Below are 14,057 nucleotides of genomic sequence, written 5' to 3'. Positions count from 1 at the left end.
GATATTAAAAACTTTGTTAAGTGTTAAAAACAGATAACATCCCACATTGAAGATGAATCTCTCTGTTAGATTATATAATGTATAATTAAAATGATTTCATCTACAAAGAGTGAAAATTAGTTGAGCATGAGATTCTTTCATTCACCAAATATTTATTGAGTAACTAGATGATGCACAGGTACTATATTTGGTGCTAGAAATACAGTGATAATATTGATAAAAAGAAAAGTTGTATTAATTGGGGCAGGATCTGACTTAGAACAACCTCATTTGGTAAAATTTGGAATTAGACTCTAACATTTTAGATGTTTATACTACTGCCCTAAAACAAGTTATTTTTAGAGAAAACCATGCTTATTTCCATGCAAAATTTAAATATTAAATAAATAGTATCATATGAGTCTCTCTATTAAAATATTGGAAATTATTTCTTTACAGCCTATAAGTGGCAAGTAAAAGCATATCTCACATTTTTAGAAATCATCTTTTTAAACAACCAAAATGATCATATTGGAAAAAAAATGAATTTTATATATTGTACACTGTCATCAGAAATATACCCACTGCACTGTTCTAAGTGTTCCAATATGTATTTACTTAATGCTCACAACAACTTTCTGAGCAAGCACAATAATATGGGGATCATAATGGATGGATCCTGAAATGCAAAGCAGTCAAATACCTTTTTTTAAAAAATAATTCTTCCCTGCTATGGTTTATTACTAGAGAAAGAAATGGCAACCCACTCCAGTATTCTTGCCTGGAGAATTTCAAGGACAGAGGAACCTGGTAGGCTACAATCCATGGGGTCAAAGAGTCAGATGCAAATGAACACACGCACACATGGTTTATTACAGGATATTAAATATGGTTCCCTATGATATACAGTAGGACTTTGTTTATTTTATATATAGTGTATGTCTATGCTTTTGAACTGTGGTGTTGGAGAAGACTCTTGAGAGTCCCTCGGACTGCAAGGAGATCCAACCAGTCCATTCTGAAGGAGATCAGCCCTGGGATTTCTTTGGAAGGAAGGATGCTAAAGCTGAAACTCCAGTACTTTGGCCACCTCATGCGAAGAGTTGACTCATTGGAAAAGACTCTGATGCTGGGAGGGATTGGGGGCAAGAGGAGAAGGGGATGACAGAGGATGAGATGGCTGGATGGCAACACTGACTCGATGGATGTGAGTCTGAGTGAACTCCGGGAGTTGGTGATGGACAGGGAGGCCTGGCGTGCTGTGATTCATGGGGTCACAAAGAGTCAGACACAACTGAGCAACTGATCTGATCTGATCTGATATACACTATAAAACACTAAGTGTTTTACATATAGTGTATAGTGTACTTTATATATATTGTGTGTCTGCTAATGCAAAACTCCTAATTTACCATCCCCCTTTTCCCCTTTGGTAACCATAAGCTTGTTTTCTATGTCCTTGAGTCTGCTAGTTTTATGAATAAGTTCATTTTTTTAAATTTCCCATATAAATGATATCATGTAGTACTTGACTTTCTCTGACTTCACTTAGTATGATAATCTCTAGGTCCATTCATGTTGCTGTAAATGGCATAATTCCATTCTTTTTATGGCTGAGTAGTGTTCCATTCATCTTCTTTATCCATTCCCCGTCGACTGACATTTGGGTCATTTCTGTGTCTTGGCTATTGTAAAACAGTGCTGCTATGAACACTGGAGTGCATGTATCTCTTTTAGTTTTCTCCAGACATATGCCCGAGAGTGGGATTGCTGAATCATATGGTAACTCTATTTGTAGTTTTTTAAGGAACCTCCATACTTTTGGCTATAGCAGCTGCAGCAATTTACATTCCCACCAATAGGGTAGGAGAGTTCAAAGGGGTCAGTGTCTTGATTACAGTTATACAGATACTGAGAGGCAGAGCCTGAAAAGGAACCAGGCAGACTGATTGTAGAGCATGCTGTTAACCACTGTGCTCTACTACTTCAAAAGAGAGGTAAATCTACTGACAAGCTGTTGATAATCTTTTACCTTTTTGGCTGAGACACTGTTGGGTCTAGGGCAGCAGCAGTGACAAACATATTTTTCAGAAATAAGTAATTGGACATTGAAAAGTGGCAAGTGGCCTGTTTTTCTCTTTTGGAATTTATGGTACTTGAGAATAAAGAGATACTGACATAAAAGGCTTAACAAAGTTGAAATGCTTAGCTTGCTCCATGATGAGAAGAAACTGGAAGCTGAAAGCTCCTCTAGGAAGATGTGTCCAGTCTGAATGACTGAGTTTTATATTCACCTTTGGTGGCACTTTCACAGACAGACCTGAAGATGAAATGGACAGAACCTAGACAACTTTCAATTCTAGTTTTTCCCCAAGAAGAATCCGTCAGGCATCCAGAAACGACTGTATCAATTACATGGAAGACTACTCTTGGAAATCTTACCAAAGCACAATTCCATCACCAACAGCTTTGAACAGGTCATCGGTATTTGGGTTCATTGGTATGACGTGCCGGCAATCTGGATCATTTTCCAAAGCTTTGTTTATCCAGTTAACAAAAGCATATTTTTCTTCCTCTAAAATTATGTGGAATAAGAAGACATTAGTTTATACTCTAGGTTAAATATTTGACTCTAAAGCCTGAAATAGGTGTTCATGAGCACGGCAGTTAGTGTGTCATAATCCTGTGTTATCCTCTTTGGAAACCCAAACAATTGAATGCAACACAATAGCTCTTAGGAGCTATAAAATTAACAAAGAAATAGAGCAAGGTTAACTGATATTTACAGAAATTACAAAATTCTTGGAAGTTAGTTACAAAATTCTTTAAAAATTCTATTTGTATTACCACAGGTGGTGCTAGTGATAAAGAACCCACCTGCTGATTCAGGAGACAAAAGAGACGTGAGTTCCATCCCTGGGTCAGGAAGATCCCCTGGAGGAGGGCGTGACAACCCACCCCAGTATTCTTGCCTGGAGAATCCCATGGCCAGGGGAGCTACAGTCTATATGGTCATAAAAGAGTCGAACAAGACTAAAGCGACAGCACACACTGCTATAATAAAGCCTATTATTTTATCATGTGTTGTATCATATCAGTATTGTGCACATATTGTATCATGGCTCTTAAAAGCTAACAAAGCTATATAATAAATACCTGTAATGCTTTTATGGCAAGTATTAGCCACAGTCCAAATACAGATCACAACAACTTCAACTGTATTCTTACCTAGGAGGCAGGGTTTTTCTAGAGCCTCTCCTTGACATTATAGCAGGCACCCTATGTAGTTCACTGTGTTAACCATTACCTGAGTAAGAATGCTGCGTTCCTTCACTGGACAGCTCTGAAGTTCCTCCCAGAGCACAAATCCCTTCTTTCCTGTTGATGGCTTTGCGGAAGGTTTTGGCTATATCACTGCTTTTTACCTCTTGGAAAATCTATTAATGAAAACATGTTGCTGATTCACAATTTTCAATCTGGCACAACTATAAGCATATTGATCTTCTTTTATATGCTGGTAACCTACATTCCCCCCCACAGGTGACGAGTGTTAAAAGATAAAGCAAACTAAGCTTGAGTTTTTAAAATGCTAAACAAGTACTTCAATACTGCTACCAAAAATTAAGCACCAGAAATCAACTGTACACACTTGTCAAAAACATTAAATGTCACATGCATTGAAATCTGCTTTAAGCCAAAAACTAGCGTAGTTCAAAGGCATAGGTAAATCTATAAATTTTCTAGAACAAGGAAGACTCTGTTCTTTTCCTGCAAATAAAAGACTGAAGGATTTCCCCTTTCTTTAAGCATGATATACAGTGCAAAGAAATATGGAAATTTTATAGCTCAACCAAAAAAAAAAATATTTCTTATCCTAGGGTAGCTTGGTAACAGCTAGAACAGAATAATAAGGGGGAAAATATGCTTAGTTGGCAGCAGGAGATGAATAAACCCAGAAAAGAGGCTTTTCAGTGATTTTCTCTTCACAATAAGGCACAAAACCAGGATGGAACAAAGCAAATTTCACACCCTACTCTAACCCATTGACTGAATGACTGGACATTCCAAAGGTCTGCTTATGTAAGTCTGAAATACTGGAACTTACCTAACCTCCAATGTGTTCCTGAGCTATCAATGTGCATGGCTAAATTAGCCACCATCAGAAAAACAAGAGCAAGATGTAGTATTTTGATAAAAACTCCTTTAAAAGTTGTTTGGAACATACCAGGCTTATTGAAGGAAACTTAGAACCCTAATGGAAAAGTCACTGAGCAAATAGAAGATAACCCAAAGCCCTTTAGCATTATTGACAAGTACATACTCATACACACACCTCAGGAGGGGTAGCCTATATGTGAAGGTCACAGAACAGAGTCGTGGTATTTAGCAGTTCAGGCTGTGTCTGTGACAGCAGGCATGAGCAGGCATGAAATGCAGCCCACACTCCCCTAAGCAGGCCTGGGGTCTTGTGCAAGACTGTGGCAGGCAGAAACACCAGTGCCTTTTCACATTTAGTCTTTCCAGGAGGATACCTTTTTGTAATTAATTGACCAAGAGAGAGTGACTTTTGTAACCAGTAGGAAAGTTGCTATAACCCTGTCACAAAGTCATCTTTTCCTGTTACCATCCTTAAATCCTGGCCTTCCTTGGACTTATAAACCCAATTTTATTTAGGAAAATGGTAGGCAAGAAGTTTTACAAAATCAAGCTTATTCACTTTCTATAGCTGTGATTTTGTGCTATGCCTGTAATTTCAGAGGTTGACTTTTAGAATGGGTGTGTGTGTTTGTGTGTGTGCACGCCTCCATCTATTATGTATAATATATAGACACACACATACTGACTACCAATGAAATCACTCTTCCTTCTCTCTGGCCATTATACTGACTTCTATTTAATATCAATAGTGTGGAGCTGACTCATGTACTCTGGGTAATTTTCAAATTATTAAAATCATTTTTACTCACACTCTGATTTCAACTGGAATTTCATTTATTTCACTTTACCATCCAAGCCAAGGTTATACAACAAAATGGTTGCTTGGGAATGTAGCAGTTTTCATTGTGATACATTTTGTTCAAACAAGTCCCTCTTTGGTAACTATCCATCTGCTCAGTGAAAAAGCAATATTCACTATCCCACCTCATTCTGAACTCTACTTCATTTAGTAGAACAGTGTCTAGTAAATTAAAATCCAAAATCTAAGTCTTTTCCTCAAGACTGAGATACTATAAATCACTGTAATGACAAAAAAAAAGCTCCCAATGTGAATGCCTTGGAGTTACTGCCTCAGAATGACATATGAAAAGTTATTTTTCTTATCACAATTATTTCTGTCTTAAGGATCATTACCTTCTAAAATTAGGTTGCTTCCATGATCACAACTTCAGCTGAAAAAATCCAAATTTGCATACATCATGCAAAAGAGGAGTAGTACAAATAATAATCATTTAAAAAAAGAATCTCTACAATATTCTAATGCAATTACATAGCTCTACTTAAACCCTTGATGCTTGGGAATGACATGTTGAATGCAAAGATGCAATTAAATTAGTTACATTTTCAATTGTCTTAGAAAATTTACATGACCTTTCTTTTCTAAATATCTTTAAATAAATTCTTCAAGCCAAGTGCAAATTTGCAGTTTCATGGTATTTTCATCTGTTCTTTATATTTTAAACAAATGTTAAAAGATAGGAGATGACTGAAGATTTACGTATTTATTCAATAGATTCACCACCTGAGAATGAACACTTTATTTTCTACTTTAGTAAAGAAAACTCTCCAGTGGATGATAAGGCAAATTTGAGTATAAGCCTTGGCTTAACAAGAATCTCTGAAATCAGAGGAAACACCAGGCCAGCTACAGTGCTGGAGAGTTGTCAATGAATCTATTCAAAGCTGCCTGTTGTGATACTAATGAGCTCACTGTTTCATGCTGTTTTTCCTCCAGGAGGAGGGACTTGCTTTATCATGTATGAACAAGCTCCTGGTGTACACTGCTCTCTCTGGTTCTATACATCTTTTCCAGTCTCTTTTATGAAACATGTATGTCCTGTATTCCTTTTAAAAGTGTCATCACCTTCCTAGATGAACACTAGTGGCTAAACCACAGCAATGCAGAGACATAGGAGTTTAAGAAAGAAAGATTTCAGAAAGAATTGCAAAAAAATATGACTGGCTTCCAGTGTTTGAGGTTTGTTTCCAATATACTAGGTTTGAATTTTTACTATTTGGAAATCTGTTATAGGCCTAAACTTAGTAATAATAGGAAGAGAACACTGCCTGTTTAATAAATAGAAATAACTACCAACAACTAACACTTCTATAGTATTTGCTATATACCAGGTACAGTTCTAAGCACTTTGCTTATATGAAGTTACTTATCTCTATGATATACCGGTCTTTTGATAGATGTAGGAAAATACCTTACTACAATCTAAGAAGTATAAAAATCTAGTAACTTAGTTTTAAAATACTCAAGAGAAACAAGATCAGTTAATATATATTTAATTTTAATGTGTGACGTTTACATATAATTTGGGGACTCTTTTCTGCTATATATATATATATATCCTTCTCCAATATTAATACAGACATTTTGTTGGTAGCCTGGTTTGCAATTAATACCTTTTAAGCAGCAATCAAATAAAAACCAAAAATCTAACATGCAAGAACATGCTTATTTCTATTTCCTTATGTTAATCCCTGACAGGAATAACGCGCTTCTTTTAGGGGAAGCACACTGACTGAAATGGCCCACCCTGTCCAGGCACCATAATAACCATTTGCATGAGTTGTTTTATGATAGGAGATCCTGGTAAGGAACAGGGAACTAATAAGCCACCACCAACTGGAAGAGTTCAGAAAAGGTCAAAAGGAGACACCACATGTCCGACCACCTCCCAGAATCCTTCTCTCTGGCATCCATCTTGGCTGAAAAAGGTGTGTACCACCAGGAGGGACTCTGAGTCAGAATGATTGGCTAAAGACAACCTGGAAACTAATCCCATCACCATAATACCCGAGACTTCAGGCCACTGGCAGAGCTGCCTCCTGGGTTCCCTTACCCTACTGCTCTCCACCCGGGGTGCCCTTTCCCAGTAAAATATCTTGCTTTGTCAGCACATGTCAGCACACTCCTCAGACAATTCATTTCTAAGTATTAGACAAGAGCCCAGTTTCGGGCCCTAGAAGGGATCCCCCTTCCTGCAACACTTCCTTTTTCTCAGATAACTAGGATCTACCATATTTTGTCTAATGATTTGTAAGAGGTTTCATTGATGACAAGTCAGATGGGAGTGAACAGATGTCTGCTTGGTTAATCATACACCCATCTTTCTTTCAGTACAGTCATGGTGGTATCATTCTGAAACTTCAGGTGAGTTATTTTACTGTCTTCCTTACCAGTTTTTTGAACAAAGAGGGGTAACTGACAAAGCCACTAGTTCCCTGTGTAATGCTGGGCAAGTCACTTCCTTTTTGAGAAACCCAGGCTTTTTTTTTTTTTTTTTTTTTTGAGAAATGAAGGAGTATAAACATATTGATTTCTTCCAATTCTAAAATATATATATTTTAACCAACAAGGTTCTCATTATTTTTAAAAAAGTCCCGGTGATGCCAAAATTATGAAGCTTATTATTCACTTTTAAAGAAAATACTAGGTTAGTCACAGCCACAAACAGCTGTGTGGAATCAGCAACATTTCAAAATATACAAAATTAAATATTTCCCTAAGATGATTTTTCTCAAAGACAGTTTCATAACCGTCTCCTTAAAAATACTGGCACACTGCACATCTTGATTATTTAAGTCTGTTCTTCATAGTAGATTAAAAAATGCTGAGCAGCAAACTATATCAAAAGTAAGCAATCGTAGTTCACCACCACTCTAAGCTGCTTTAAATTCACAATTAAACATGCAGTTACAAGAGGGGCAAGTTATACATCAGAGGACATGCAAGTGCTCACATTGCAAGTCAATTGCAACTTACTATTGAACACAGGATTTAAAACAAAAGGCTTTGGCAATAACTGGAGGCAAAAAATGGTGGGGAGGAAATCAGTATTGCAAAAGAAGATAGCAAGAACTATAATAGCATTATAATTCTGATCCTTGCCCATTTTAAAACAGTAATGCTCCCTTCCTCCCTGCCCTGCCCCCAGGCAAATGCTATCTATCAGAAGAGCAGACATCATTACTTAGTCAATTTGCTTCTGGAACGCTCCAAGTGTTCTAAAGGGGCTAATTCTAATAGGAGAAAACATATCAGAATTTCACTTGCTATATTGAGCTGTGGTTACTGATGGGAGTATATGTTATCATTTCAGGTGTCTTGGGGCAAAAACAAACCTTAGAAAAGATAGGAGTGCTAGGAAGTTTGTGATAATATTAGGCACTAATTACTATCTGTAATACACATAAAGAATGCCAAATAAGATCTAGTCAAACTGAGTCTTAAATGAATAATAAAATGATGAAATCTTAAGAGTGTTCTTAATTGAGGAAACAGCTATTCTTTAATATCTATCTCAAATACTTTGTCAATGAATATGGATGGAAAATGTCCTATGTCCAGAAAAATTTTGACCCCACTAGCTAGCAGCTAAAAGCATTAAATTTCAATAATGAGTACCACACACACACTCGCTAAGCACTGAGTATGGAACACTAGGTGCTTGGGTATAGAATTAAGAAATCAGCCCCTAACCTTGAAGAGTATTTGATGATACTAGAGAAGAAAACAAGAATTTTAACTGCCTCTTCCAATGGGTTAAAAAGATATGTTTCTAACTTTTAATTATCAAAATCATCATCCTAGGGAAAATAGTACAGTTAACTACTACTGCCACAAGTTTAGCAAACATGTTTTTAATCAGAAAGTTGAACTCGGGAAGCTTCCAAGACTGTGAGTCAGGGTGTATCATTAACATTTGGGACCACGCTGTTCACCTACAGAAAAGAGCACTTCAAGGATGTGATTTCACACCTTGAAAAATGTCCTTTAATGATGCCCCCACACCCCCACAAGGAGACTGTTCACCTTACACAGCAAGCACAGTGTTATATCTTTGATTCTGTCAGTGTTTTTTCTCAGTTCTTTTGTTAAGATATTCTAATAGCTAAAAGAATGAACTAAATGCAGTGGGTGAGATGAGAGAAATTTTATTAGTTATAACAATACTACTATGATATATTTAGGAACTTAATAGGACTTATTACTAAAAGACCCCACAAGACAAAGAAGCAATCATTACTTCTAATAAATAGTAGGTTTTCACATACTTACATAAACAAATTCGTCAAAACTTATCTTCCCATCTTTATTCCTGTCACCATCCAGCATGAGTTTTTGAATAATTTCTCTCACTTTATATCCAGGTAATGGCATATTAGCTTCCTTGAAAAGCTCATGAAGTTCATAGTCACAAATGAATCCATTGCTGTTGAGGTCTTTTTGATAAGGGAGAACAAGCAAAAAAGTAAATAAGTTAACCTATAGAATATTTTTCTTCATTTTAGACTCAGTTCTTAAAGCTTAAAGTTTATAAGCTCGCCTAAATACAGTATTATCCTTTCTTATTGTTTGCTACCTAAAGAGGTCTGAAAGGGAAATGCAAATTTTAACTGAAAGGGCATGGCTTACGTCATGTTTCTTGTATTTTGAACTGTATAAGTAGCTTAGCTTAAAAATAGCATCCCCAATATTAGGAAAGCACAGTTGTCTAATAAAATTATCATTAAATCATAAAGCTGACAGGACTTCAGAATAGATTATACACCAATAAAACACTGCCATGCTATAAAACAATTCTTACTGTAGCTATTTAGGAGTTTTATGCCCCTTATTCTCCCCTTTGTCAAAGATAACAGTTTGTGATTAATGCTAATTATATTACATAGAACACCTGAAATATGCTATCCTCTTGAGTGCCAATTTTTCAAGAGTTAATGTAAATAAATGTTAATCCAAAACAAATACAGAGTTCATAAAAATAAATGCAGTCGTAAGTAATGCAAATGTTTAAATGAAGTCTACAAATAATTTTAAAATTTTTGTGCTTTCATAATTTTAACAGAGTGTATCTAAGTGCTGATAATGCTTATTCTGAAACAATTAAAAATGAAAAATAAAACTGATCAATGACTAAAAGTTAATTTATTGGAAAAGAGGGCTAATGTCCTGAGGTGTAATCTTTTAGTAGACAGTTGGACTTTCACCAGCTATTTCATATACTTAAATGTTCAGAAATGCTTTTTATTCCTTAGGTCCTCCACTGATTTTCATATATAAATTTAATTATAATAGAGGGAAACAATCTGAATAGAGAAATGATTCAAGATGATGCCAACACCATTCAAGAATATATACTATGAAGTTAATCTATTTGATATATTACTTAAAAACTGTACCAAAACAAAAAATAAAACAAAATTGCACCAGATACCATTCCTAAGATTGGAGATACTGCAACCAATGAAACAAAGTCTTGCTAGACAAAAGCTCACCTTCTCATGACAATAAGCAAGTAACATATAGCATAAGTGCTATGAAGAAAAATAAAGAGCGGTAAGGGATTAGAATGGGGGCTATTTTGCCCTTCAGGGAACATTCAGTGCACAAAGGCCAGGAATGCTACTAAAAATCGTCCAGTGCATATGACCCCCACTCCCACTCCCATCCTGCAACACAGAATTGTACAGCTCAACATTTCAGTAACGCTGAAGTTGAAGAACTCTGGGTTATAGTGACAGGTGGGGATATGGGTGATGGTGGGAGTGCTATTTAGATAGAATCATCATGGATGGCCACTTTGATGCGGTAATATTTGAATGAAGACTTACCTGAGGTAAGAAAGTGAATCATGTGGCTATTTGTTGGGGGCAGATTTTAGGTAGAGGAAAGAACAAGTACAGTCTGTGATGTGAAAGTGTGTCTGATGTGTTTTGAGGACAGCAAAGATCCAGTATGACTTGAGCAGAGTAAGCAAAGGAGAAAATGAGAGATGAGGTCAGGGAACTGCTCATGTAAGCTCTTATAGACCATGGTACACACACTGGATTTTCTTCTAAGTGTGACTGAAGCAAAATTGATATTAGCCAATGTGGGCCAATTATTACAATATTAAATCCCCTGTATGAAACCATTTCCCTAATAAACTGAAAGCTGATGAAATTGTTATGTTTATTTTTAATGAAGTATATGATTCTAGAGTCAAATATTCTTAAGCATAGATTACCATATTTTAAATCTATCAATTAAAATATTCATACTTTTAAAGCATCATCACCAAAGTACCCAACACTTCTGAAAATCACTAATAGTTCCTTCAAGGTAAAGTACTTGATTCCCCTTAGGGCACATCTTCACTGTTTTTGCTTTGAACATATAAAAGGCCATACATCAAACACTTTATTAGTAAGTGTTTATATGCAGAAATCAATCCAAAAATGACATCTGCATTTGCTAAAAAGAACAAAGTAATCCACATGGCACTGAGGTAGGATTTTAGCAACTTCTGATGAATGAAATTCTTGGATTTAAATACACCTTTCCCCATGCACATACCAATCTGTTTCTCCCATTTTCTTTAAAAAGCGAAAAGACAACTCAGTTCTAGGGAGTGTGACAAAGCGAAAGATACACAGCATACACAACAAGAGTGAGTAATGTGACACAGGCTCTAACTACATTTAATTCGCCTAAGTCATCTCTCCAGATCATAGTTTTCTCATCTGTAAAAGGGGGGGCTTCATTTGATCTTAGAGAAGACCCCCTTTTAGCTCTAAAAAACTGGAGATAAAAAACCATCATACATATGAAAAACAAATATAGAGTAATAACATTCTGATCATTATTAAACCTCAGTATCCAACCAGCATATTCCTTCATTTTATTATATCTATAGAGAAGGAGATGGTGTATTCCTTTTGACTATCAAAACTTGTCCACACAACCAATTTCTGATAGAAAGATATTTTAAAACATACTCTATTTTCCTCTGACTTCTGAAATTGTGTTACTTACTCCACCTTGGACCTAGTGTGTTGTTCTTTTTGTATTCTCAGTGATATAATAGAAGTGGAAGGCAGAGATGTTTATTATTTTATTTATTATGCTGGAGAACTATAATGAATTCAAAGCTACATGAAACTCACAAAGGCACTGAGTCTAGTCTGTCTGGCAGTTTCTTTGCTTCAGGTAGAAGAGAAGTGCAGGCAATGGGGGAACTACCACTTGTGTGCACCCTCTCTGAAATAACCTCTCTTGAGCATTAATTAGAAGCTCACTGATGTGATTAAAAGATGCCAGGAAATAGCCACCCTAAAATATAACTAGCATAAAATAACCACATGTGGAAATACCATTTTGAAGTAAGAGAAGTAATAACAGATGCTTTCAGCAATGGACAGAAATGTTTTAAAGGGGGTCTGGAGGAATATGAATTTGTCATTACCTGACAATCTTATGATATTGTAAAAATCTCCTGACAAAGATTCTCCTAAATCTTTCTCCAACCCCAGTATGTAGCACAGTACCTTGCACAAAATAAGCAAAGGGAAAAAATTATTTTTGTAGAACAAGAGATCCTGAAGTATTTTTAAATTAATTTTTATTGGAGTATATTTGATTTACAATGTTGTTGGTTTCTGCTCTACAGCAAAGTGAATCAGTTATACATATACATACACCTTCTCTTTTTTAGATTCTATTCCCATGTAAGTCATTACAGAATATTGAGCGTTCTCTGTGCTATACAGTAGGTTCTTATTAGGATCCTCAAGTATTAAACCAGGAAAATAATGCTCTAATCTAATGAGCATTTTAAAAACATAAATAAGCAAACAACAATGAGCAAAAAATGAAGAAATAGCACTGATAGACTGAATGGCACTCCATCAGGAAACCCTGAGGACAGAAATATCCCTTAAATAACATTCAATCTCATTCCCTTTGTTCTAATTCTGTCCCCACCCAGCAGCCTTCAGATCTGTAATTTGGTTTTCTAAGTGAACACACCCACCAAGGAGTATCCAAGTAGACTACCAGTGATGGCTGTCAGGTCAGGACCTCTCTCTCATTCTAAATGTAGAAACCTGCTTTGACTTTATTAAGAAAAACTGTGCACTTGCATAGCATGAATCAATCTCCAGAGCAAATCAAGTACCTACTCTGTGGCAGGCACAGGGCTCGACACCAAAGATACAGAATTAACCAGACAGAATGTCTGGTTCTTACTTGAAACTGTGGCTTCAAAATCCTTATAAAATCTGGAGTTACTTGAAATCTCTCTCCTGTATCTTTCCTGGTATGGGAAAAGAATAGTTGACCATATGTCATCTTCTTCTACATATTTGTAAAGTTTTACCTTTTACCTACTCTGTTTCTCCATATTTTAAAAGCAGGGCAAGCTTGTACTACCTCCTGAGATCAAAGGCATTTTAGTGTTAGTACTAGTAAATTACTGCAAAACTTTCTGTCTCTAAATCATACCTTTTGAAGAAAACAATTTTAATTTCAATAAGAAGGCAGAGGGAGCCTTAAAAGGCAGCTTGCGATTAATTTTAGAAAATCTCCCAGCTGCTAAAGTACTTGAAAGACAAAATAGGGTGCAATTACTTTAAAAGAGTTTTAGGCTAATTTTATTCCCAATCTCCAGCCAAAACACACACAAAAAACAGTTTTAACAACTGGAAATCACAACCTCCTGGCATGATGGTAGTCCTTTATTTTCTCATTAAAGCTGTCAATATTCTGGAGGCCCTTTCTGGCTCATTTGCCCCTTCTTCATTAACTACCCATTGGCATGGGGTGGAACAAGTTTTGCATTTCGAAAACTCTTCTGTTCCAGCATGGTATTTTTGACCACCTGATAACATAGACATTATCATACAGCCTATATTATCTAGAGCATTTTCAATGTTTCTGCAAGCACGGGTCTCAACTTTTTGGTTCACAAAATATGGTGAGTGTAGGTAGACACTGACGGGCTGGGGAGAGGAGGGAAGAAGAAACTCCACCTACCTACTGAACAAAGTTTCCACATAGAGTCCAGAGCTAAATTTCAAGAAATGAA

At 36.1% G+C, this 14,057-nt stretch overlaps 1 protein-coding gene across 3 annotated transcripts in view; it reads right to left on the bottom strand.

Annotated features, from left to right (window-relative positions):
• PLS3 (plastin 3) overlaps window positions 1–14,057 on the bottom strand; it is a 96,682-nt gene that overhangs the window by 21,650 nt on the left and 60,975 nt on the right. For all 3 annotated transcript variants that reach the window (XM_061409539.1, XM_061409538.1, XM_061409540.1), the window contains 3 exons: window positions 9,269–9,432; window positions 3,287–3,416; window positions 2,422–2,554 (listed from right to left, as the gene is read on the bottom strand). In XM_061409539.1, coding sequence (XP_061265523.1) covers window positions 2,422–2,554; window positions 3,287–3,416; window positions 9,269–9,432 — 427 coding nt within the window. The remainder of the gene's footprint in view (window positions 1–2,421; window positions 2,555–3,286; window positions 3,417–9,268; window positions 9,433–14,057) is intronic.

The sequence above is a fragment of the Bos javanicus genome, chromosome X (assembly GCF_032452875.1).
Source record: "Bos javanicus breed banteng chromosome X, ARS-OSU_banteng_1.0, whole genome shotgun sequence".
Taxonomy (NCBI): Eukaryota; Metazoa; Chordata; class Mammalia; order Artiodactyla; family Bovidae; genus Bos; species Bos javanicus.
The sequence above is the reverse complement of the archived record's forward strand: the minus strand, read 5'-3'. Positions and strand labels throughout refer to the sequence as shown.